General features: G+C 40.5%; 1 protein-coding gene across 3 annotated transcripts in view; it reads right to left on the bottom strand.

The window, feature by feature from the left end:
* Positions 1 to 19,803, bottom strand: part of ITGB6 (integrin subunit beta 6) — a 68,300-nt gene extending 48,497 nt beyond the window's left edge. The window contains exons 1-8 of one of the 3 annotated variants that reach the window (XM_032638320.1): positions 19,680 to 19,803; positions 19,510 to 19,585; positions 18,683 to 18,762; positions 15,914 to 16,118; positions 15,050 to 15,296; positions 6,119 to 6,284; positions 4,697 to 4,858; positions 1,501 to 1,596 (exon numbers count right to left, since the gene is read on the bottom strand). In XM_032638320.1, coding sequence (XP_032494211.1) covers positions 1,501 to 1,596; positions 4,697 to 4,858; positions 6,119 to 6,284; positions 15,050 to 15,296; positions 15,914 to 16,118; positions 18,683 to 18,762; positions 19,510 to 19,585; positions 19,680 to 19,724 — 1,077 coding nt within the window. In that variant the 5' untranslated portion in view covers positions 19,725 to 19,803. Of the gene's footprint in view, positions 1 to 1,500; positions 1,597 to 4,696; positions 4,859 to 6,118; positions 6,285 to 15,049; positions 15,297 to 15,913; positions 16,119 to 18,682; positions 18,763 to 19,509; positions 19,586 to 19,679 lie in introns of those variants that run through there. The other 2 variants (XM_032638322.1, XM_032638321.1) reach the window with 2 other exon arrangements.
* Between the last annotated feature and the right edge of the window lie 7,736 nt (positions 19,804 to 27,539).

Raw genomic sequence — 27,539 nt, 5'->3', positions numbered from 1 at the left:
TCTTTTTAATAGCAATTTTGAGGAGGCATTTGAATGAGTTGTGTCTTAAAGACTATTACCAAAGTGAGTTATGGGCGTCTCTGTTCGTGATCATCAATCGTGTTTCCCAGATCCCTCTTTTAAGAAAACTTTGTGCAACTTCTCCTCCCCTTTCTGAACAGGAGCCTTGCTTTGGAGGAGGTGTGGTGACCCCCAGGGTCCTCTCACTCTAGCCTTAAGAATCAAAGGCAGAATAGACTCACTATTGTATTTGGGGTACTTTTAAAAAATCTTTACTGCAACTCTACTACTTAAAACCACTGGAAACGAGTATCACATACTAAAAAGCCTTAAGAAAATGCCTAGATCAGGTGAACCCACATGGTCTCTGAGTAGAACAAAGCCCTCGAGTATGTAGCTTGATTGCAAGGGACTTCCTTCGTTTTCAGCAGAAGGCAGTCTCACCTGGAGTACAATACCCTCCTCTCATTAAAAATGCAAGATAGGATCTCCTCCTGGATCCTTTCTACAGAACTTGATGCAAGTTCATGGATTGTACCGTCCTGAGCAGTGAGTGGCATTTAATCAAAGCCTTCTGTGAAATAATCTCAGTGTTTCCTGAGCCCTGTAAATTCACCAAGCGAGTTAAGAGGTCCTTTCAAAAGGAATGGGAGATCCGACTTTGAATTTAGGAGTATTTGAAGCTTCTGCATAGAAGGTACAGACAGTTTAACGGACACATATTTTCTCAACATTTTCTAGGACTCAGGCTAGAGATTCCTCCTCTGTGAAACTGCCCATGAGGAATAATAGATCATTTGCTAGTACCCCAATGCCTGGCATTTTGACATATTGTTTTTCTGAGGCTGGAAAGAAGCCACAGAAAACATTTGCACTTGTAATATGTATTTTACTGTGTATGCGGTGATTTATGAACATTTTTTTCATCTAACAAAACAATTTCCTTTCTGCCATTGGTGCTTCCATTCAAAAACCTGAACTGCAAATCCAACTACTTTAAGGGAGAAATTATCTTTTGGCCCAGGGTTTAACAAATCTTTTTCTTTCAACTTTTCACTTCTCAATAGTTTGAGTTGTATCTCTACTTGTGTATTTTCTATGTATCGAATTTGCAAACGTCAGAGATTTAAGTCAAGTCTCCTCCCATTCTCATAATTTTCTCTGCTCACTGTTAACTCTCCTTATCAGATGAAATAGCTCAAGGGAAGATAGATTGATTTTCCATTAGACAGGTGGTCCTATGTTTATTGGGACTCTCTTCCAACTTTTCATTTCCATAACTCTTTCTTCCTTATCCCACCACATCTGTCCTCCACTCCCTGCTGCACCTCTGTGTTTATAATTTAAATTGCAAACAGTAACTGAATCCACCTTGCCAGTGTCCAGTGTATCTGGTACGTGTTAATGATTACCTATTGGCCTCCCATGTATTAAATTCAGAGTTAAAGTTTCATGTCCAATAATCTCCCTGAAGGAATTTCCTAAATCATGTTTGCTTACCTCATACAAATGAACTTGTTCTTGGGTTACAGCAAAGATCAATAATACGTTATTTTGTACCAGTTTATCAATGAGTTGTCCAATTGTTGGATATTCCTAAAATTGAACACAAAGATTTTAAGTATCTTCTTAACAAAAGTATGTAAAATAAAGGAATATCTCTTTCAAAGATATCTTACTGAGTTTGGCATTTTCAATTCTCACAGGCATTACTGTGTCTATCACTCCAAGTAAACAAATACGCAATTAGCATTATTTTCTTAATTGGCTTAGTAATTGTTTCCTAGATATTGTAAGTCGATTAATTCCTTAGAGTCGGTGCCTGTCAACGTGGTGTATTATGCTCTTTCACCTCCAAGGAGATCACTAAATTTATCTACAGACTTACAGTGTCTCATCTTTTCAAGGGTAGAGATACATGTCTTTTTCTAAGTGCCAGTTGCCTGCAGGCAAATATTGGAGGGAATGTTAGAATGGAGAGAGGGACCATGGCTGTGATGAAGGTGACCGAGGTGACACTTGCAGTTCTGAAACTCTGACTGGAATTGGATGGGGCGGGATGAGGGTTGCGGAAGGACCAACCTGCTGAGGAAGCACACACTGCCACTCCTAAATCCCTCTGACTTGAGAGATTCCTGTACCAGTTCTCCAGTTTGGTCTTACTGCCTTTTTGATGTCACAAATTGGTTTTATGGGATGCTGCAATATTTTTACTGGGCAATTGAAAAGCCATTGTATTCAATTTACTTCTGTTCCATTGATACATTCATCCCTGAGTGATACAAGTACTTTAAAATATAAAGTCATTAATTATCATATTTGCAGATGACCTTTACTTTCCAAGCCTGGAAAACCTGGAGCACATTTGCCTGGTGTATGACTCCAAATGTGAATAATGTGTAAAAAAAACCTCAAATGAGGGAGTGGCCTGCAAACAAGGGAACTAAGAATACCGTGTTGCTTATGACTGCAGTCAGCCAAAGTGCAGGAACACTGACGAATAAGCCTTCTTGCGCACGAATGTGGTATGTTCATATATTCTCAGCACTTCTGGAATATTTTTGTTTTCAGCCACAAAATTAAAGTTGAGGGAAAAGTATAGTTTTGCCTAAGATACTCAGGTCAATTACCCAACTGCAAATCTGGCTGTGTAATGCGTGCTTTCTATCCCATTTGGATTTTTATTAGTGGATATTAGCAGAATCCAGATACTATCTATAAAGCTTTCTGAGTCTGACATTCTCAGTCTCTGTGTTTCAATTGCCCAGACATTAAGTATCCTTCAACCTTAAGCCTGAGGTCCTCCAACGCTGGTTCCTACTTATCTCCAGATGTTCTCCGAACTTTTAACTGCTGTGCCTGTGTAGCCAGGATGGCACCATGAAGCCAGGATGGCACCACGTAGCCCTCCATAGGTGGGTGAATATGGTTTTCTATTTGATCCAGATCTATTGGTTTAATTCCCACAACTATATTCTAAATTCCTCAAGGCCAGGGATCATGCCCTGTTATTCTGCGGCCCCAGGAGCCTGGCCCAGTGTTGAGAGCATAGAAAGTGCTCAGAGGACCTGGGGGCTATGTTGCAGGCAGGGAAATAGCCCACAGCTCTGTGCATTGTAGCAACTTAATAAGAATCACTTGAACATATATTACAGGAGAAGGTCATATTAGGCAACAGGCAGTATTTGCTTCTGTGATCTTGCTTTTTTCTGAGATGTCTATTATGGGACATTTGAATAGTTGCAAGAAAAAAGTAACAAAAAAGGGATCCACTTCTCACGGTTTATCACCCCTCATTGGCTAAAAGACAAAATGTGGCTACCCTCACTAATCCTATAATATGGAAGGACAACCGATACAATTAAAAATATATAAATTTGGTGAACACTATTGATCAAAAGTTAGGTAGAAACAGCCATGTTGAAGTTTAGAAATTTAGGTCAAGAAATGATAGCAGATAATTCATGAACCGTTAGATTTTTTAAAACTAACTGCCAACACTGTAGTAAGCATTTCTGTACATTATCTCACTAAATTCTTTTCTTTTTAGAGGATAGTTTTTCCAATCTGATGTTAGAATCCTGCGTTCTCTTCCCTCTTTCTTTCTCTCCCCTACACACACTTCTACAGCATTGTCATTTTCAAAAGTCACTTAGATTCTCTGTACCATTTTTTCCCCAAGTGTTAAATGGGGATAATATGACCTTTCCAGGTTTCTGCTTCATAATTCAATTCTATTTTTAGTGTGCTCCAGGCACTGTGCTGTCAGCAAATAGAGATAATAAACCAGTTCTGGTACTGAGGATGTATGTTAAAGACAGACAGAAACCAACAAGCACATTTCCGTATGGCGATGGCCAAGAAGCCATCTATGTATAAGAGCCAGGGGAGAGATGATCGCTTTGGGGCCCAGTGGAGGTCAGACAGGGTCCTCCCCGTCCCCGGAGCAGTCATGACCGAACTGGGTTTTAAAAGATCAGTAAGAGTTTCTCAGCAGCCTTGGAGGAAAGGGCATTCCAGACAGAGGGAAGGACACATGCACCAGCGTGGCAGCCTCACAGTCTGTTCAAGGGAAACAATTAGACACATAGGGTTCTGGTGAGGATCAAATGAGATCATGTACCTCAAAAGAGCTCTGAAATTTTTACCTTGTTTTACAGAAGTCAAGTGTTTTTTCTTTTTTTTGAATGTCATGAGCATTTTTTAAATGACGAAAATAAGCCAAATTATTAAGCGCCAGCCAAGCAGCACCTGACTAGTGGTTTCCCAGGGAATCCCAGGGTCCATGAAAACACGGAATTATTGAGGCAGCATGACTCTGGGACCATCATTTAAAACAGCTCCTAGGTGACTACTGTTCTGGTCTGCGCCTTCCTTTCCAGGGCTATGGTTCAAACAGAATAAGCTGACTGTATTACATTTTGCTGGCCTCGGGCTCTTTGAAAAATTGGGGAGGTTCTGGGATCATTCGTACTACAGCAAATCTGAACTTATCCCACATCGCCACCGCCCATCTGTGCTCTTGAGGGGACCTCTAAGGGCGATGAGGATGGAGAAAGGCCAATGTGTTAATCTCAAATCAGAAAATGTGCACTGCTTCTACCAAGGGTGGGTTACTCTGCTGTGTATTACAGCAATTGTTGCTCCGTTCGCCTGCTTGTAGCCCTGAAAACAGTGTAGAGTATAGGTTACACACCAAGACTGTTGACATGGAGTATTCATTCTTGCTGTCCAAGTGACAGAGCCCATCGTTAGGAATGACGATGCCTGCCAGTTTGCTGTCCATTCCAAAATGAGAATCGGCGTCACTCACAAAGACCAGGAGATGGAGGGAGTCGTTACGCCAGCCAATTTTTTCCTACAGTGAGAAAGAAGCATTTAGCTTGTATGGGAGAGGGGCAGACGTTTATTGAGAGTGGATCAGTTATGCTCGGACACATTCAGATTATTAAAATATATATTGCTGCTCAATCTATTTTAGACTGTTTCACCTATTGTGAGTTGGTAATATTAACATATTAAAAACATGAAACTCTGTGACCTTTGTTTTATCCTGGATTACATTTTCAGATGATTTATGCTTCAGAAAAAATGGTTCCACTACAATCAGTATCCAGTTGATCTTGACATTTACACAGTTAATTATTTTTACTGTCCAGTTTTCAATTTACCAGAAAAATGACAGAAGGGAGTGAGGGAGGTCATAGATTATCCCAAATCCAAGCTGAAGCAGAGCTAGTAAGAATGCAATACAGAACGGACCCGAAGTAAGCCTGTTTTATTAAAATTTCACCCAACCTGTAGACACCTATTTCTCTTTTTACTGATATCATCCAAAAATTATAAACGTAATACAAGGATAAAAGCTGCTTATCAAAGTATGACTGCAGAGTACTGTTAATTAAGATGGTCTGTTTTCTGTCTCTTTGCAGAGCTCTCCCCTTTAATTAAGATTAGTCAAGGAACTAGTTGGACAGAAGCTCATCGTAGCTGCCCCATGGTACCTTTATCTTTTTCCTTCCTTCCTTAATTCTTTGGCCCTCCCACGTTCTAGGACCTTCGGCCCTATCTGTTTCCTGATATTTTCCATGAAGACTGTCATCTGAAGACAGGGGAATCGTTCCCATGGATATGGGTCTGACTGTCAAGGCGGAGAGGAATTCTTGCATTGCTGTAGAGACACTGTGGCTTCTGATGCTTATTTTGTTGTTCGAAACAATAGATATCTGATCATATGTAGACGTTTATTCTGAATCAGAGCATTTTTACTTTTTTTCGTTAATTGCTGTCTTTGTTTTTTTCTTTTTTTTTCACCATGGTTAATTCAAAAACTAATGAATATGATTTGGATCTTTGAAAATTAATCATACATGACTATTCTTTTAACCAATTTTTCCCAACTGTACTACAATGTTATTAGACTATTTGAATGTTAGGCATAAAAAATTGTTCCCGTTTCGACATGATGGAATTAAAAAAGTACAAAAATTTTAAGTATCTGTTGTAGAAATATGGCGATTAAAGGAAAGATAAAGTTAGCTAAGCTTTTCAAAGGAGATTTGTTCACAAGAGATGAAATTTGTGTCAACAGAATGAAACACTGCTCCCCTCAGCATACCTTACATACAGCAGCTTGCATAATTGCATCAAATCCACCTTCTGGGGTGTCAATATTAGCAGAAATTTTCTGATTCTTCACAATTTCATTGAATCTTTCTGCATCATTTGTCAACGGCAAAATGTGCTTGAATCCAAATGTAGGTAAACAAATGTATGGAATACTACTGCAAAAGGAAGATGTAAAATGTTCTTGAAATATGATACAACACACAATGAATGGGTTTAATAGCCTAACAGCATTTCCTTCAATGAAGATGCATTTTTCTAAAGTGCCCGACTCCGTAACTTGGCTGTGAGTCTCACTGTTAAGGTTGTTTTCATCATCTCCCACGCAGCCCTTCCAAATTGGCCACATTAGCTAACACTTAGAGCTTGCTGTGTGTCTTGCATTGGTTCAAACACAGAAAGCAGATAATCAGGTGATCAGACTCCCCATGTGTGTGTGTGTGTGTGTGTGTGTAATCACTACCTTCTATTGCCTCTCAACCAAAATCCACCATTAAGTTTACATGATGACAACAATTCCTTTGTATTTTGATAGCTTAAACTGTCACCAAGGATGAGTCTCCCTGTAGCAAGACTGAGAGAGGAACCTGTCTACTTCGTCCTCTGCTCAGTCCTGCCTGCCCAGGGCCTGAAAATCAGAGCAAGGCTCTTGATTCTAGAGCCCAACTTTATTGTGATAGAACAGACTATTGTGGACAAGCCTGGGGTAAAACCACCACTAAACTAAAAAACAGTTTACCTGTGAGGAAAATGCCATGTTAGGATGAGATCTGCCCTAAAGACATCACAGTAGAACAGAAATTGCTAATCCTGAATCAGCCACATTTTATTCTGAAAACCAGCTAGTAGCTGTGCATGAGACTTTGGCAAGTTACTCAACCCTTCTGAGCTTTAGGTTTTCCTTTGTAAAGTAGAGATAAATAACATAGAGCAGAGATCCTCAAAGTGTTGTCCCTGGACCAGCCACGTGAGCATCACATGGGAACTTGTTATAAATGCAAAATCTGGGGTATGACTCTGGACCTGCTGAATCGGAAATGTTAGGTGTGGACTCAGAGACCTGTGTTGAGCCATGTCTTCCTGATGCATTCCAAAGTTTGAGAAACATAGGTGTAGAAGCACAGAGACAAAAAGGAGTAGCCCCCAGTGAGGCTGTGGTATGCTTCTGAGGAGAGCTGGTTGACTTAGGTGAGCGTCTTTGCAAGTTCAACAGCCTGTCTTGTCAGCATACAAGGAGCTGATGCATCTTTGAGGAGTAGGCTCTTTTTCACCATAGTCACCTGCCTGAGGTATACAGTCAATTCTCATTATTTACAGATTCCATATCTTTGAAAATCCATATTGCTAAAATGTATTTGTAACCCCCAAATCAGTCCTTTCAGTACTTTGTCTTTCGTGTACGTGCACAGAGTGACAAAAAAGCTGAGCTGGGCTTCCCTGGTGGCACAGTGGTTAAGAATCTGACTGCCAACGCAGGGGACATGGGTTCGAGCCCTGGTCCGGGACGATCCCACATGTCACGGAGCAACCAAGCCCGTGAGCCACAACTACTGAGCCTGCGCTCTAGAGCCCACAGGGCACAGCTACTGAGGCCCATGCACCTGGAGCCCGTGCTCCGCAAGAGGAGAAGCCACCACAATGAGAAGCCCGCGCACCGTGAGGAAGAGCAGCCCCTGCTCGCCGCAACTAGAAAAAGCCCACGCACAGCAACGAAGACCCAATACAGCCAAAAAAAAAAAAGTTGAGTCACCTGATATGATACGTATGTTTCCAGCTGAGGTCAAATAAGACAGCCTTCTTGTTCCAGCTGTCATACTGTAAACAGTATGTGGTCTATTTTGTGGTCTATCTGGTGCCATGGGGGTTTTTTTTTTTTTTTGCATTTTTGTGATTTTTGGGTAATTTTGCTGTTTAGAGTGGCTCCCAAGTGTAGTGTTGAAGTGCTCTCTGGTATTCCTAAGTGCAGGAAGACTTTGATGTGTCTTATGGGGAAAATACACGTGTTAGTTAAACTTTATTCTGGCATGAGTTACAGTGCTGTTGGCTGTGATTTCAACATTAATAAATCAACAATATGTATTAAATAAGATGTCTTTAAATAGAAACACACAGAAAACAAAGTTATGTATTGCTCAGTTGGTGAAACGTGACCAGAGACTCGTAGGAACCTAACCCTGTGTCTCCCCTAGGAGAAATGCTCAGCATTCTCTAATGCAGTTGTTGAGGAGAATTTACAGAACAAGACTTCTGTAAATGATGAGAATCAACTATATATATATATAAGTCAGAATGACTATGGATTTGTTTACACTGAGAAATGAAGCTCTGCCAGAACCAGAATGCTGGTGTCTGCAAGGATAATCATTTACTTCCTGTCAGTAGACTTTCACAAAAAGTAGGTCATAATCTGATGCGTCCTCAGATTTCAGAACAAGGGGGGGGTTAAAGGTGGCCAGCACTGAATGGTACAGTCTGTGATGTCCCATTTTCTTAATGGGGTATTTTTTATTTTCTAATGATTTTGAGAACTCTATCTCTAAATAGTATCAAACTTTTGTCTTTGTAGTTTGTTTTTAAATTTTGTTTACAGTGTTTTTGGATATATACCTTAAAATTTTTTATATAGTCGATTTTTTTCCCACCTTCAAAGATGAATGTATTTTGAAATGTGAAATGAGGAATTAAAAAAAAAGTTAACCTATTAAATGATAATAATGTAGCATTTGTCCTAATTGCTCCTGTAGTATTTAAAGCAACTACAGGGTAGAAGAAAATGCCATTAGATTTAGAATAAAAAGACTAAATAGTTGTCTATCTAAAATGAGGGTGATAATAATAATTACTTCACAAAGTTGTTGTAAAAATTACATAAAAGTATTTTATAAAAAGTATATAACTGTGTGAAGTATACCATTGTCCCTGGAGCCCAACTAGTCTTGGAAATGTTTCGTTTAATCTTTTGTTTGGGGGTGTTGGTTCACACTGTACCAAAATGGCATTTGAGAATCTTCTGGAGCCAGAGAACTAGTATTCCTATCTTTCGGTAAGAAATTTGCATTTTTGTTGGTTAGAATTATTTGCTATGTACTTCTTACTAGAACTCTAATCTTTTGGAAAGGGGAATACATTTATTTAATTCAATAAACATATTCATGTGCTGGGAGATGAATGAAGCTAAAACAAAGCAGAATGTCAGAGCTGGGTCACACCAGAAAATTTTGACTGGAGACTGCCTATTTTGGTCAAAGTTCTTCCTCCAACAAATGCTTATATTTGGTTGTTATTTTCTAAGATAGAAATTGAAGGAACTACTCATTGCTGAATAACTTGATTTTGAGTCCCTAGACAACAATAGATTTGCATTTAAAATGCATTCAAATTTAAAATTGTAAAACACAATATAAAAAGTGCTACTTATATTTTTATTGAAACTTTAAATAAAAGTCATAAAATAAGACTATAATGATATATACTAAAAGGTTAACAACATCTTTTTTGAGTGGGATTAGAAATAATTTCCATTTTCTTCTTTTTGTCTGTATTCTCACTTGGGCTTGTTATTAAAAATTATATTATATACTCATATATGGTTTTTTGTGTGTTCATATAGGAAATCTAAGCATTTCATGGTTCAGTTATCTCTTTTGCAAAACTACAATGAATTCCTCACTTCAAGTCTTCAAAAATAAAACAAAACACCAAATCAAACGTGAAATGATGTTAAAAAAAAATCCCTCAAAATGTTCGATGGAGAAAATTTTATCTTTGTGCTGTTAAATATTTTTAAATGCATATTACAATTCATTACAAATAGGAAAATGGAGAAAATATGGTTTTTCTTGATGTTTCTTAGACAGCAGCATAAGAGAAAATTCTTTCAAAAACGTAAACCATTCAGGCTTCTTACGTGGTGAAACGAAGTTTTAGTGACTTTCCATCTAACAAAGATAAAGAAAGCAAGCTACTTCAAAAAGCACTAGAGACTAGATTAAAACGGAGGCTTTAAAAGTGTGGTGTGCAGACCCACAGAGGTCCCTGACACCTTTTCAGAGGGTTTTTCAGGTCAAACGTATTTCATAATAATAAGAGATGTTATTTGTCTTTTTCACTGATTATGCAAAGCAATGGTGAATAAAACTGCTGGTGCCTTAGCACAGATCAAGGCAGTGGCACCAAACTGCCTAGTATTCCTTATAATTTTTTTTTAAATGCTAGTTTCACTTGATTGTCCTTGATGAAGCAGTAAAAGAAATTAATTTTATTAAGTCTACACCCTTGGATACGTGTTTTTAAAAAAAATATTTCTGTGTGACCACATGGGGAATATGCATACAGCATTACTGCTGCACAGTGAAATACATGTTTATAGTGGAGAAACACTTGCGATTGTTTGAACTGAACTGGCCTATGTTATGGAACAATCATTTGATCTGAAAGCCAAACTATCATTCCAACTTAAGTTTTTGGCAGACATGTTCTTAAAAATGAAGAAAGTAAGCCTGCTACTTCCAGGAAAATGACTGTCAGTATTTGTTGCCAATGATGAAATCTGAAGTAACTAGAAAATTAGAACTTCAGAAAATTATCATCTGCCACCCATGGCTTAATGGCTTCCCAATACTTCAAGATCTATCTGATGGGATTAATGATGATATTAACAAATATGATTTTTTTAGATATTATATCATGAAATTTGGAAGATCTACATAACTCACTGTAACTTCATTTTCCAAATGACCAAAGCGTTATATTACAAAAACCACACGCACACACACACACACGCACACACACACACACACACACCAGTAAAAGAGCGATTCAAAGCGCAAAACAGACCAATGGTATTTAATGTAACAAAATATGAATTTCATTGATATTTTTTCAGATTCCACATTGAAAATAAATTTACCTCTTGTACAGTTTGAATGTAATATCAAAGAAGAATGTCTACAGTTATTGGAAAAATCTATTAACTGCTTCTCCCTTTTCCAACTATATATCTGTGTGAAGTTTGACTTTCTCCATGGAATTCAACCAAAACAAGGTATTACAACAGATTAAATGGAGAAGCAGGTATGAGAAGCCAGTTGTCTTCTTTTAAATCAGATATTTTAAGAGATTTGTAAAAATGTAAAAAAGTGTCACTCATCTTGTTAACTTTTGTTCTGTTTTGGAAAATGTAGTTATTATTCCTAAAGGAATTATTATAGTAATATGCAGTGTATTTTTCATTGTAATTATTAAATAAATTGATAAATAATTATTTTTATATTTTCTTAGTTTTACATTCTAAGACACTGAATATTGATAGATATAAAGCTCTTTTGGATGTCTTAATTTTTAAGAGTGTAAGAGAGTCCTGAGATCTAAAAGTTTGAGGACCATTAGACAAAAATAACTAGAGAAAATAAGTGTTAATGAGAGAAAAAAAATTAAAACTGGTTTTGAATGTCTGTTATGTTCTGAGCCTATTCAGCTCTCATGATTAGCCCAGGAAGTGAATATTATTATCCTCATTTATAAATGAAGAGATGGGAGCTCCCAGGTTATGATTTAAGCCCAGGTCTGGAAAATGCCATGCTCTTTTCTCTTACCTCTCATTGCCTTTGTACTAAAGAACATTTTATTCCATAATTATAAGGTTTGGATTGATCAAAGGATTGACTTCTGTGTTTGGTGTTTGGGTTCTTGGTGTGTAAATGTGTGGTGAGTGGAATCTGGACAGAGAAACTGGGAGAATTAAGGGCGTGATTAGAAAGGAAAAAATATAATGTTGCAGCAAAAAAGAACTCATTATTTATAACTTTAGCTAATAGTAAATTTTGCCAACAAGAATAAAAGAAAAACCTCTATGAAATAGGAAGACGCTGACCTTTCAAGAGCTCAAATATGTGATCCTCCTTTGGGTTCCCGTTCACCGAACCCTGGGCAGTGCTCTGGCCTCCCTTTACCCCACTCTGTTGGTGTTGATAGTAGCTACCACCTACTGAGAGCTTCATGGTCAAGCCCAATATCAAATGCTTCCTTTCATTATCTCACCCACTCCTTACAACCCCTCTGTGTGATCGGTATTATTATTCCAAACTAAAGCTTTGAGAAGTGAAGCGGTTTCCCTAAGGTGACATTATGAGTGAGCAGATGAATGGTTACCTGGTAACATGGGTGTATTCAAGGGATCAGTGGAACAGAATAGAATGTCCAGAATTAGACACACATACAGTCAATTGCTTTTTAACAAAGGCATCAAGATAATTCAATGGGGAAAGGAAAATCCTGCTTAACAAATGGTGCTGAAACAATTGGATAGTTGCATGTAAACAAAAGATAGACCTAGACATTTTCCTCCTTCCAAACAGAAACACTAATTTGAGATCATAGACCTAAGTGTAAAAGCTTCAACCACAAAGCTTCTAGAAGAAAACAAGAGGAGGAATCTTTGAGACGTTAGGATAGACAAAGATGTCTCAGGACAAAAAAATACGCTAATCATGAAACTAAAAATTGATTGACTGGACTTCATCGAAATTAAACACTTGCTTGACCAAAGACATTGATAGAAAAATAAAAATACAATCCACTGCCTGGGAGGAGATATCTGCAAAATATATCTGACAAAGAACTTTTGTCCAAATATACAAAGAACTTATATAATACAATATTAAGAAGAAAATCTAATTTTTAAAAATAGGAAAAAGATTTGAAAAGATACTTCACAAAATAAGATATGAGAATGGGAAAAAATACATGAAAAGATGTTCAACATCATTTGTCATTAGGGAAATGCAAACTAAAGCTACAATGAGATACACACCTATTAGAATGGTTAAAACTAAAAAGACTGAAATTACCAAGTATTAACAAGGATTTGAAATAAATGGAAGCCTCACACATTGCTGATGGAAATGCAGAATAGTACATGCACTTTGGAAAACAATTTGATGGTTTCTTAAAAAAATTAAAACTATACTTACCATACTATTCAGCAATTCTAATTCTAGGTATCTATGCAAGAGAAACAAAAACATACATCCACACAAAGACTTATATGCAAATGATCATAGCAGTATTTTTTCATGATCACCAGAACTTGGGAAACAACCCAAATGTCCATCAATAGATGAATAAATAAAGTGTAGTATAATAAATTCATACAAGGGACTATTACTTAAAACAAAAAGGAACAAACTACTGGTGAACACAAAATCAGGGAAGAATCTCGAAAACATTATGTTAAGCAAAAGAGCCAGGCACAAAAGGTATATACCATTTTTTCCATTCATATGAAATCCAAGAATAGGCAAAACCAATCTAACTCATAGAAATCAGAAAGTGGTTGCCTCTGGGGAAGCAGAACTGACTGTAATGGGGCATAAGGAAACTTTGTGTGGTGATGGAAATGTCCTATGTCATGTTTTAAGTGGGGCTTACATTGGTATATTCAACTGTCAAAACTCATGAAACTGAACATTTCTGCTGTGTGTATTTTAGTACCTGTCAATTATACCTCAAGAAGGGGGGTTGGGAACAGATATTATCTCTGATATTTGCAACCAAACAAAATTCCTAAGAGTTGCAATCAGTGATGAATTCTTTTCAAGGTCAAAATACTTTTGGGGCTTCCCTGGTGGCGCAGTGGTTGAGAGTCCGCCTGCCGATGCAGGGGACACGGGTTCGTGCCCTGGTCTGGGAAGATCCCACATGCCGCGGAGCGGCTGGGCCCGTGAGCCATGGCCGCTGAGCCTGCGCGTCCGGAGCCTGTGCTCCGCAACGTGAGAGGCCACAACAGTGAGAGGCCCGTGTACCAGAAAAAAAAAAAAAAAAAAAAAAAAAAAAATATATATATATATATATATTTTTTTTTTTTTTTTTTTTCGCTGTCAGATTCTAGTTGGGAACCGCATTGAAATGTCTTAAAACGATACTATAAAAACTGTCTTCTATAGAGATTGATTCCTTGGGTGTATACTAGTGTTCAAAGTTAGTGTATGTTTGGAAAGCCATTTCACATATATACTATATTTATAGGAGTAAAAGGCTTGGCTTTGGACGAGCCCAGATCTTGGTACAGATCACTGATTAGTCAGGTGGCCTCAGGCAAATTACTAACCTCTCAGAGCCTCTGTTACTTCCTCTGAGTATAGGGATGATGAAGCCCGCTTTGACCTGAAGCTATTATGAAGATTGAATGAGGTCATCTATGTAAAATCTTTAGCATAGGGTCTGGCACAGAGCAAATGGAAGCTCTTTTTCAATAGAAGGATATCAAATAATTTTATTTTGACCATGTCATTGATATGTACAGGTAAGTCATCTCAAAGCAACTTGCCCTTGACCATCACCTGGATAATACATGGTTTTAGTAGCCGATCAGAGCATATTATAATGGAGTCATTGCCTAATTTCCTAATGAATTTGACAACAGTGAAGGCTACAAAGGGCTTTTCCAAGCAATAAGAGAAATTCACATCTCCCAAAGTATATCAGAGGTAGCTACAAAAGCTGTTATTTTGGCTGCAATCATTGGAGTGGAGACATATACTCTGAGAAAGTGTGGGTTACTGTCAAATAGCCTCAGAGAGTGGTGGTCATTGAGGATAGAAGGCCTCTGAGGGGCTGGGAAGGGCTCAGGCCAGTGGAACCTGCAGTGAAAGACTTGGTCCGCTTGTCTGCAGAGCACAAAGCCAAATTTGTCACAGACTGACCTCCACAGCGAGACAGATGCTGCAGGTGCTGTGAGGACCCAAGCTAGAACCAGCTATTAAGTTGACTTCCCCTTGGCTCTGAAAACCTAGGCAACTGAGAGCTGCAGAGATCCAACCGGATGGGAGGGAACTGCAGCCACTTAGCAAGCTCCTACAGCTCAGAGCAGGGCCAGCTCTACAGGAAATCAGTGTTCAAAGATGCCAGAAAATCATTTACTTACCTGCAAGGGTTGGTGATTTCTTCTGGTGTCGTTTTCATAAAAGGGGAGATGGGTTTTTCTACAAAAGAGCCGAAGCCCAGTCTAAAGTTGCTAGTTAATTTAGACATCTCCTTGGAAAGCAGGGAGCCTAGCTCTTTGATTGTGTTGAGGTCATCATCCATGGAGGCTGAGAGGTCCATGAGGTAATACAAGTCCACCGGGTAATCCTCGGTCTGGCGAACTTGAACTTGCAGAGTCTGTTCACTGCCTGCAACACCCCCGCAAGAAAAGCAAATCATAAAAACGCATGGAGACTTCTTTGTGACTAGGCAATCACTGGCTGTTTCATTTCAATAAGAACTTACTGAAGATACTTACAATTTCATACACTGTGTGGTAAAAGTTTATAAATGAACAAACCCATGAAAATCTTTCAGCAGTGAATTTAGAGTAACTGAAGGAGGTGAAAGTTAGGATATTTTATATCTCCTTGGGAGAACTAGCATCCATTTAGATGGAAGATAAGCTGAATTTGTGTGTGTGTGTGTGTGTGGGTTTAGAAAAGAAGAAAATAAAGAGGAGTTTAAAGCTACATTACAACCCTCGAAGAAACGTGAGGTAAGCCTTAGCAACGTTTGAGTAATTCAGATGGTTACTATTAGATAAGGCTCTTTTTGGTAACACATTTGGAGTGCAAAGTGACCAATGTGAATAAAGAAAAGTGTTAGCCTAGCAACTCTCTATTTCCTTAAGAATGGGAAATCTGAGTCATCACAAACAATGATATGTAATATGGTACAAGGTGTATTAATGGAATAGCAGTATTACTACATGTGATGTTAGATTTATTTACATGAGCCAGTGAGTGTGTAAATCATAACATACCTGGTCTCAGTTTAAGAGCCAAGTTTTGAGGGGCAATCTGAACGATGCTGGAACTATTTTTCTGTCTGCCTACACTGAGAGGCTTATTTATAAGTATTTCTACTTGGGAGACAGGGTTTTCGATGAAGGTTAGTTGACATCCTTTAGCTAAAAGATTTGCTGGAGTATCACACCTTTCTCCAACTCCAGATAGATGGGTAAAATTCTAAAAAAAAAAAAAACAATAAGAAAAAGATGACAATAAAGACAAGAAAGAAGACATTTCTTATGATTACTTTTTGCTTGCTTTCTAGTTAGGCATCTCGTCATAGTATACCATATCCCCACATGCCTGACATTGATTGTAGGTCTTAAGTTATAGCAGAATAACCAGAGAATTCTGCCAGTAAAATTGGAATTTCCTTTAATTATACTCAGGAGAATTCACTTAACAGCTTTCTTTTTTCTTTTTTCCTTTCCTTTTCTTTTCTTTTCTTTCTTTCTTTCTTTTTTTTAATGCTCACTCCTTTACAACGTCTCCTGTGCTGTGACCAGGTCCTTGAAAGAGCTGGGTCATAGAGTTGACATCATCGTATGAATTATCTGTTCAGGATAACCTGTAGGTTTGTGGAATCCTGGGACTGTCCAGACTCTCAGTGTGTCTATTACCAAATCCAGTGACAAAGAGCTTTTTCTGTGGCTTCCTAAAGGGCAAAGATTGTGACATCTCCCTATCTACTCTCTGTCCCAGTTTAATTTATGGATATATTTACCCTTCTATTACAGTATTACTTCACTAAAGTTGACCTCTTGGGGACTTTAAACTCAGGGTCTTAAAGTGTTCCAGTTTAAGGTCTTTTAGAAATTTCTCCAACATTTGGAGAACATGTGGGGAAGGGAAGGGAAGGGAAGGGAACGAGAAATTGTGTAAAAGACTGCTTTTCTGTGTAGGACTCGGGAGTTTCCCAGTTCCCCTCTGATCCACCTGGGTATCTGGAGGCAGTGAGATGAAGTGTTTTCAGGCAGAAATGTGGCCATCCAACCCTGGAACACCCAGAACAGAGAGATGCAGTTAAGTGATAAACACCTATCTCACCTAATAGCCATGGCTGCTCTAGAGCAGGTGAGCGTCTGGGCAAGGTTGATCTTGGGGCCCGTTGATTCTCATACTTGGAGAGAAGCAAACCAAGCTCATATTGTTTTTCCTCATTCAGAATTCTAAGCCACTCTTGCTGTTTCACCAACTAAGAAAGTTACATTTCTTCGGAAGTTGATTTTTTGAGAATATAATGTGTTATCTATCAGCAAGGCCTGTGTATATTTAAGGCCTTAGAGAGGGGTAGCAAATTCTGTAACTTCTCATGATGTATCCAAAGCAAACCATGGCTTGACAAGACCTCAGAATCCTTCTTAACACAGTGTCACTGCTACCACCTGTAATCACTCTGTCTGCCAAAAGGTCAGAGGCAGTGCTAACCCTGGAACCTATTTTCTATCTGCTCTAAGCAGAAACCTAATTTACTTTTTGCTCCAACTGTCTCTACTGATATCACTACTTCTACTATTAGTTATATCAGTGAGTGACCTCTCAGAATAATCTGGTCTTCAAATTTGATGAAAATTTGACTACGGAGTATTATCCACAAGCAAAGCTATCCATAGTAACTTAAAAGCTTCTCTTCAGTAAGTGCTAAAGAAGCACGTAAGTGAAAATTCTAGAGATGGGCATTTTGTTAGACTGATTTGTTGTTTTATGTCTCTATCATGAAACTAACATTGACTTCTTCAGAGAGTCAATGTCAAAAAATGTGGGGTTTCCGCTCTTTGTATAGTCCCAAACCTTCTTTTGATACGTGGGCTCCGCCCCTCAGCAGAGGCGATAGCGGGGGAGTGAGCTGTGTCTGTGCTCCGGTCTGCGAGCCCCTCCACGGACACATGTAACCGAAATGTGGGTTTTAACAGTGACAGCCTGGACCTGAGTTAGGCGACCAGGTTTGTTTCCCTTGAACATGCTACTCAATTCTTGTTGAACTTGGCATTCGTATGGTTGGATTTGTGTTTAGATTCTCTTTATGAGATTCAGCAGAGAACTGCTTTCATTCCAGAAAGAGCTAAGGCAGCTCCTTCTTACCAGGAATCATTTACAGATTGCCCAGTTGTGTCACAGGAGACACTGATTCTGGATGGCTTGTTATACATTCCCCAATCCCCTTCTGCTACCTTCACGTAGTTTTCAGTTTGATCAGATAAGGAATGTCTGTTTCGGGTTTTGTCATCAGTGTGGTACAGAGTCACCAAGCTCACGTAGTTTTTAAAAGAACTGGATAATGTCTGAACAGTAAAGTTTACCCCAAGCCTAGAACACTTCCCTCAGACCCTAGTAATGATTCAGAAAGGATGCTGGTCCACAGATGGAATACAACTATGATATTGAAATCAAATGTATGTTTGAAAATTATCAACTTCATGATCTCTGGTTACCCAGAGCCTCAGCATTTTACATGTAAGCAATTAGAAATGGCTTTAAAATCAGAGGAGGCATCAGGTTAAATAAAGAATCTTGAGTTACGTATATTTCAGAATAATTTGACATTCACTCTGCCCTCAAATTGCTTTTGAATGTAATCACACGAAGGACACTTGGAATCACAAACGCTTACATTTTCCTTTCCTGATCTGTTTTACTTCTATAACCCTAGAGAAAGCAGGAAGCTATCAGAACACTCAAGGATGGAATTACCGTAAATGTAAGTGCACTTTTTACACACGGGCTGAGGTCATTTGTTTTACCTCCTGAGAACACCAGGCACACTGAGGTCCAATGAGTAAGCAGTCCTCACAGGTCTCTGCATCCCCCATGGCACAGCCACCTGTTTTTAAGCCCAGCAAGACACAAGGGATTCAGCACACTCTCTGCCACTCCATTCATGAGATCTACGGCTCTTAAGGTACTTGAGCAAAACAATACCAAAGTTCATTTCTTAGTCTTCAAAGATCAGTCCTCAAAATGAGAGCAATCCATAGTAAACTTCATATTTTACATCTATCACGTTGAAAACAGGCATGTCTTAGTAGCCAAAAATAATCACTCTCTTTTTTCTTAAGATATGAAAATATCTTAACGTTCACAAATACAGGATCATCATATTTATCGTCCTCATTCAGTATCACCCCCCTTTAACTTTTTAAAAATTATTCGTACCCATTAAAGAATGCTTCTCTCTTAAATGTACTGTATTTTTATTTAAAAACTAAGTCCCTTTTCTCTCTCAAGGTTATCACTCTCAAGTGGAAGGCCCTGTTGTACAATAAGGTAGCTAGAAAAGTTACCAAAATGGTTGTCACAAGAGTATTAAGAAGTCCTCTTGTGCAGTAGTGCTGTTTAATTCTCTCATTAAGGTGCCCATGCAACCTTTGTATTTATTTATCTTAAGCCCGGAGCATTCGCTGTGGGAACAGCCTTGCGGCTGCCTGTAATTTGTTCAAGTGTTCGTTCAATGGCAAAAGAGCAATTGAACAGATCAAATAAAAAATGACTTCTGATCTAGCTTCTGAATCACACAGCAGGTTTGTCAAGCACACTACGAAAGCAATATATTGGAGAACTAAAGTCTTACCTTGTACGTGATCATTCCTTCCTAGAAATAGAAAGAACAGGCAAAGCAGTTCAATCCCCATCCGTTTCAGTTCTCGCTGTGCAGACAGATTAAAAAATGAATTACCTTCAACATTACAAGACTAAAGCTGAACATCTTTCTTGAAGTGTAAAATTGTAAATACTACTTACACTGCTTTGAAAAGCAACTTGAGATGTAAATAAAAAAGTTTTCATTAAGACTGAAATGAAAACAGAAGCTACCTGGACAGGTAAAGAAGAAAAGCTGTGCTTAAGAGCAACTTCGGCATGATTTACTTCCTTGTTCTCCTTATAAGGAAGGCAGGTGTACAATCACCAAGAAGGTGGGGAAAATTCATTCAGTAGAAATTTTTGTGTAAATTCTATTAGTCTCTCTGCATCCTAGAGAAAGTTGACACCTTTAGTAAAATATTGATCGATGAAATGTCAAAAGAACAATTGAAATATGATCTAAAGTTGTTTCTAAAATAATTATAATTCAATGTAAACAATAAAGATGATAAATAAAACACAAATATGTAAGTTATGTATAAGGAGGGTTTAAAAAATGAGCTAAAGGAAAATACCTGAGATTTTTATGTTCCATTGTTAAATCCTTTCAGAGAATTGAGATGAACTCTGAAAAATAAAAATCATTATTTTATAATTTGGAAGGCAGTCTAGGGAAAGCAAAATACTGTGTTCCCTTGTTTTTTAAGTTGGATGAAAGATATTTTTCCATAAGTATAAAATTCCTATTTAAATGCATTATTAGAAAAAATATAATATTTCAAAATTAGTCTCAAACAATAACAGTGGAAACAGAAACAATGGTGCCCAAGATTCTGAATCCCTCTCCTCCGCATAGCGACCAAGTTCTCTTTCTCACGTACGGTCCCTGCTCCCAGCTCACTACTTGGCACATAGAAGATATTTATTTGTTGAACAGAAAACTGACACATTTAAAATACAACAATCTATGGCTAATTTCAGGGTTTGATTATGTGTTTTTCCTAATATATTCCAGACAGTGTTTGGGGTTTGCAGATACTGCAAACAAATATTTATTTCGTTGCTCTCCAAACTGCTTGACCTTAGACAGGCTTCTTTGTGGCTTGCTTATGTCCTGGGAGATTATCTTTTAAAGGTATATTTCTAGGCAAGCATGTGAAACTTGTGAAGAGAGAAAACTAATTATAGTCTGCTCAGGTTCTTCTCAGAAAGCTATGTTCAATTTTGAGCTCCATCATACACAGGAATCTGCAAGAACATGGCAAGAATCCTTCAGAGAGAAACCAGAATTATTAAAGACTTGAGAGGATACCTTTTGGGAGAAAAATACGTTATATGAAATCAGTTGATTTAGGCTGAAGAAGAAAGATTAAGGCAGAGATATCTGTGTCCCTCATATTACCTCTGGTTAATACTGGTATCCTGTATTAGCTGTCATTCATGTATTCATTCATTCATCCATTATTCAATAAATATTTATTGAGCATCTGCTTTGTGTTAAGTATTGTTCTAGAAGCAGAGGATATGTCAGTGAACAAAGCCAAGCTCTTGGCCTGTGAAGTATATATTCTAGGCTGGGGAACAGACAGATTCTTAAAATCAGGCTGTCCTAAGGGCTATGAAAAATGATAAATCTGGGTTCAAGAGGAAAGGGGGGGCTTCCCTGGTGGCGCAGTGGTTGAGAGTCCGCCTGCCGATGCAGGGGTCACGGGTTCGTGCCCCGGTCCGGGAGGATCCCACATGCCGCGGAGCGGCTAGGCCCGTGAGCCATGGCCGCTGGGCCTGCGCGTCCGGAGCCTGTGCTCCGCAACGGGAGAGGCCACAGCAGTGAGAGGCCCGCATACCGCAAAAAAAAAAAAAAAAAAAAAAAAGAGGAAAGAGGGGTAGGAAGGGTGTGTTGTTTTACTAGCCTACGTACAGACTTCCACCCCAGCCCTAAAATCCTAGTTGTGCTGCTTTGTTTACCATCTGTCCTCAGTCACAGCCCCTGTGATGCGCACTCCCTCCCCTACCTCCAAGGCTGAGCACACACCATTTGTGCTGTCTGGAGGCGTGTGCTTCTTCCTCATTCTTCTCACTTGGCTGACTCAGCTCTTGTCTAGGTCTCAGTACAGACATCAATGCCCTTAGGGAGACCTTTTTGGTCTCGCCAGGCCTCCCTTCCTGTGGACTTTCCCCAGGATGGCCCTTTCCAATTTGCTTGTAGTTGCCAAGATCCTTGCCTCTCTCCCCCAGTAGACTGTGAAGTTCTTTACGGCACTGATTTATTCAACGAGTATTTATTGAATTCTTTACTATGTCTCAGGCAGGGACAGTGTCTCAGTTATCTTTCTATTCCCAGCAAGTAGCATAATGCCAGACTTTGTAAGTAGTCAATTAATATTCATCAGCTAAATGGATACATTTTATGTCTTGGCTGTCTAGTATTTTACCTGTGCCAAAGCAACTACTCCACGAATATTGAGTAAACAGATGTGTAAATGAATAAATGGTTTTAGAAGACACGCAGTGAGTGCAGATAGGAGAGAGGAAAGACGTCCCCTGCTTGCGTTGTGAGGAAGCTGAGTAAAGACTTAAAATGCAGGGTGGAGGACAGGGGCAGAATTGAAGAGAACATACAAAGTAGAACAACGCTACAAGAAAACCTCCATCCACTCTGTTTTTATCTTGGCACCACTGTGGAGAATCCGTACCAGGTTATTCGGCACAGGGGAAGTATTCTGGCTTCCTGAAGATGTGGTGCCTGGTGCCCTCTCCTGGAAAGTACCCATCCATGCCCCTGGGGGTGCAGGGAGCCCAACTTGTTCCATAAACTGGCCAGCGCTGCATAAACCCGCCCGAATGAAAACTCTGTCCCCTTAGCCAAGCCAACCAGATTAATTACCTCTGTTTCTGTATATATATGGAATTTAAACTGGGAAATACAGACTAAAACTGGGCTTCAATAATGGGAGCTGAAGCTGGCAGAGAGAGGACCTCAGGTGGAAGGAAAAGTGATGCCTCTGGAGTGAGTCCATACTAGGAAGAATCGGCAGCTACGAGGAGACAGAAGCCCAAGGCAGAGGAAATCTATAATGAGTAGACAAGGGGGTGGGTTGAGCGTATCACTAGTCAAAGCAGCCGAGAAGGGCCCCTGAGTCACATGAATGGAAAACACTAGAGTTAGACCCACAGACTTACTTTGCCGAGGGGAAGGAACACGGCCCAGGCCGACAGCTGCCATGATTCCAAATGCCCTTCCAGATTGGATCTTTCTGAGGCCCGGCCCTTCCTGGGTTTCCCCAGGATCTTGTCTCTTGGAACAATGTGTATTCTTAGAACAAATTCCCATTGCTTATGGGTTGTTGAGGGTGTCTCTGTATTTCTTAAAATCGAGAGATCCTAAGTCACACCATTAAGACTTTCAGACAGGCTGCTTGGGCCCATAGGATAGAATTCTACCATCCCAAATGCTCAGAGCCCCAGCCGGGGACTCTGACTCCATCTGGGGGCCAAGCCGTCTGAGCTGAGGCGTGGGTGGAATAGCAGAGCACCACACAGCCCAGGGAAGCCACGTCGCCTGCACTCCTCTCTTCAGCTGCCTTCTGCTTCTGAGATTGTCTTCAGTGGAACCCTGACCTCAGGAACCCATCTGACTCACCGTATTTGGCTTGGGTCTCTCCCGGACCCAGCCTATCATTCACATCAGAGAATAACCATCTAGGGTCAGCTGGGCCAGCCCCAGGGCACCTGAAAACACTCCTGGGAGAGTAAACACTGAGTGAACCTGGCTGGGAGCCAATTTGAACTGTAGTGACCTTAGTGATGACTGCCAGCTCTTGGGATGGCCTTGCTATGTTACCAGCTTTCTTTCAAGTACCAGTGACAAGTCTCCCTCCAGTTGTCTTTCTATGAAGCATTTTATACTGAGTAGCTGAAAGGACACGTAGAAATGAATGCTATCCCTTTGCGTCTGGCACTGCTGTAACTGTGTTTGTGATACACTGCATGGCGGGCTGTTCACAAGATGCTATGGCTGACCTCAGATGTGTGTAACTTGGGGGCACAGAATCTGGAAGTGGACGCCTTCATTTCACATTTCAAGATCTTCAGAAAAATTCTTTTAAAGAAGGATGTGCGGGGCTTCCGTGGTGGCGCAGTGGTTGAGAGTCCGCCTGCTGATGCAGGGGACACAGGTTCGTACCCCAGTCCGGGAAGATCCCACATGCCGCGGAGCGGCTGGGCCCGTGAGCCATGGCCGCTGAGGCTGCGCGTCCGGAGCCTGTGCTCCGCAACCGGAGAGGCCACAACAGTGAGAGGCCCACGTACCGCAAAAAAAAAAAATAATAATAATAAAAATAAAGAAGGATGTGTAACAGTTTCCTGTCACCTTAGTGTGTAATGCCCACAACATGCTAAGTGCTAGAGAAATTTTTTGTGGCCTGGGACTTACATTCTAGTCTGGAGTTTACTTTTTTTAATTTGATAAAATATACATAACATAAAATTTATCATTATACCTGTTTTCAAGTGTATCGTTCATTGGCATCAAGTACATTTACATTGTTGTGCAACCTTCACTGTCCATCTCCGGAAATTTTTCATCATTCCAAACCAAAGCTCTGTGTGCATTAAGCAGTAACTTCCCATTTCCCCCACCCCCTATCCCCCGGAAACTACCATTCATTCTACTTTCTGTCTCTATGAATTTGAGTGTTCTAGGTACTTCATATAAGTGGAATCATACAATGAAGCCTTTTTTGTTTGTCTTATTTCCCTTAGCATAATGTTTTCAAAGTTTATCTACGTTGTAGCTTGTAGCAGAATTCCATTCCTTTTTAAGGCTGAACAATATTCCATTGTGTGGATATACCACATTTTATTTAACATTCATCTGTCGCTGGCCATTTGGGGTGTTTTCACCTTTTGACTATTGTGAATAATGCTGCTATGAATATTGGTGTACAGTACCTGAGTCTAGTCCTACTGTATGTCCTTGGGGATACCATGTATCTCTCGGCACTTTAGTTTCTAGTCTGTGAAATAGTGATAATATCCACTTTTCAGGATTATGGAGAAGATTTAATTATACCATTCTGGAATGAACCCAGATTGGGTAGGGCCTGAAGATTGTATAATTTGGGGGACCCTGTTTAAGAAAAGGAATGCAAATGGGAAATAAATTGGATATAAAAGTGTATATTTATTTAAAGTGAGAAAGAGAGAGGGGGGAAAATAAAACAAAACCATGACAACAAATTACTGAAGGCTTAGAGAGTCCAGGCCCTTTCTTCTTGATATCACATTAGGTAAATTAACCAGAAATGCTTACCCAGAAATGCTTCCTAGTGGTAATCTGGCTTCCCATCCCCACCTGGAGCCACCTGCAGCTCCCAGGCACCTGGACAAGGTAGGGGCTGGGACTGAGGCTCCATCTGTTTATGGTAAATCCCCATCTGACTTCACTCAGGATTTGTGTTTATCGTAGATAGCTTTATTGGGCACTTCCTTTGTGTCAGGTGTTGTTCAATATTTTCCTAGTGTTGACCTATTTCATTTTCACAATACCCCTCAGAAGTAGGAACTGTTTGACCTCCATTTACCAGATGAGGAAACTGAGGCAGGAGAAGCCGTGGAACCTGCCCACCGTTGCAACGCTGCTCAGCCAGCAGAGCCCTGGAGACGGATTTCTCCCCCGAGTCCGAGCTCCGCATCACCGTGCAAACTGCCTCCTGGTACATAAGAGATGTTTGGAGAATCCTAAAGCAGCTGTCAGCAAGAAATGAAATTCCCCAAGGAACATTTAGGTAAGTCTGTCTCTCCGTCTCTAGACCCCTCGTTCCAGCTCTAGCTCTGTAGCCAGCTGTCTCCTTTTTGGTTTGCTTGTTGTTCATCCTGTGGATCATTCACCACCAAAAATGAGACAGAAATGTGGTCCTGGATTGTACAACGTTTTTCTTATTCCTCCTTTGATTTGCATCCCGTTAAATCACTTAAAAGCAAGGGAGACAGGGCTTCCCTGGTGGCGCAGTGGGTGAGAGTCCGCCTGCCGATGCAGGGGACGCGGGTTCGTGCCCCGGTCTGGGAGGATCCCGCATGCCGCGGAGCGGCTGGGCCCGTGGGCCATGGCCGCTGAGCCTGCGCGTCCGGAGCCTGTCCTCCGCAACGGGAGAGGCCACAACGGTGAGAGGCCCGCGTAACGCATAAAAAAAAAAAAAAAAAAAAAAAAAAAAAAAAAAAAAAAAAGCAAGGGAGACAAAACCTGTTGCCCTTCAGGGGACAGTGACAGCGCTGGGCCTGGCCTTGTGTCCAGGAGAGGGCGGTGGCCGGCATTTCTCGTGGGCCGGCGGTGACTCAGGATTGATTAACTCCTGGGCCTCCGGTGGCAGCCACCCTGCACCTCACTCTGGAGCACAGGAGTCAGTCACCTACTAGGAAAAGGAGGACGGTTCTCCCTCGGCAAGTCTGATGCCAATCTTGTACGTCAGACCTGCTTGGGAAAAGTACTCAAGGAAATTGTTAGGGAACTTATTTTGAAATCCTAAAAGACCTGAGCTCCTTCTGTCTTTGAGCTGTGGAATAAATCCACAGATGAGATTTTCCATAAAATATCAGAGAATATGAGTTTAATCTGCTTTGACTCTCAGAACGACTCTCTCTTCGTTGCCCGTTTCCCCATCTATGAAGCAAATGGTATGTCATGGCAGGAAGTCCATGTGAACAGACGGAAACGTTGATTGCAGAGTAATTCACTCATTCACAGCTTGCAAAACTGCTGAGCACTCTTTTCTCTTTTCCTTTCAAGAGATAACTCTAGCAGTCTAACCCGACGTTAGGATTCCTTCGTTTTAAGCATAGTTTTTCTTTTTTTTCTGATGAGCACCATCTCTTACGTCTGGGGTTGCCATGGGGTGGACATGATTAGCAAAAATAAGCTCTGATTCTTCATTCATTCATTCACTCACTCACTCATTCAGGAAGTATCTACCGAGATCCTACTACTTGCCAGGCACTGTTCTGGGAACACAGTGTTGATTAAAACTACCAAGGTCTCTGCCTCGTGGAGCTTGTGTTCCTGTAGGAGAGACAGACGATAGACACCCAAACAAATAAAGATGTCAGATGGTGATCCGTGCTGAACAAAACAAAGAATGGTAAGAGGTCAGAGAGTGAGCAGGGTGTGTTGGCCAGGGAAGCCTCTGATAAGGTGACATGAGTACAAGGCCCCCCTGACAGGAGTGTCTGGGGACAAGCAAGGCAAGGTGGCCGGTGAGACCGGAGAGGAGTGACGGGTGATCACAAGGAGGTAACAGGGGACCAGCCAGAGAGGCACAGGGACAGTGAAGAGCTGTCACCAGAGCCCCGTGGGTCACGGTCAGGACTCTGGATTTGTATTCTGAGTGTGAAGGGAAGTTTTTATGGGGTTTCAGTGGGGGATGATATAGCTTATGTTTTGAAAGGATCCCTCTGAGGAGACTCTAGAAGCAGCAAGGATGAAGCAGGGAGACCTATCAGAGGCCATGTCAACTTTTGAGGCCAAAGATGAAGGCTTGGACGAGGAAGGTTGTGAGAAGTGATTGGTTTCTGGATATACTCCCAGGGCAGACAGGATTTACAAATGGATTGCTTGTAGGGAAGGAGAGAAAGCGGGGGCTCAAGGATGACTCCAAGAGTAATGGAGGCTCCCACGTGGTAACCCCACCATCACCAGCAGGTTTCTCCAGGTGTGTCAGAGACACGTGGTCTAGTGCATGCCCATCAAAAGAGTCACAGTGAGCTCTAGTCAACTCTCATAACCCATGAAATGATAATTGTGCAAAAGGTGTTTTGTGGCAGAACAGCAAAGGCCAGAACTACGCAGGAAGTGCTCTAGGGTGAGACCGTCTACACGCTTGTGTTGTCAACATTCCTTCAGTCCAGTGAAAGTGTGATTAGCTGGCATCTTCTATTCTGGAATTCACCGTGACTTGGTTTGCGGGAACAAAAGAAAATCTGCAATATCCCTGTGGTCCTGCAGCCCTCTCTGGCTGCACAGGTAGA

Source organism: Phocoena sinus, chromosome 7 (genome assembly GCF_008692025.1).
Source record: "Phocoena sinus isolate mPhoSin1 chromosome 7, mPhoSin1.pri, whole genome shotgun sequence".
Lineage (NCBI taxonomy): Eukaryota > Metazoa > Chordata > Mammalia > Artiodactyla > Phocoenidae > Phocoena > Phocoena sinus.
Note: the sequence above shows the minus strand (reverse complement) of the source record. Positions and strands in the feature narration are given on the sequence as shown.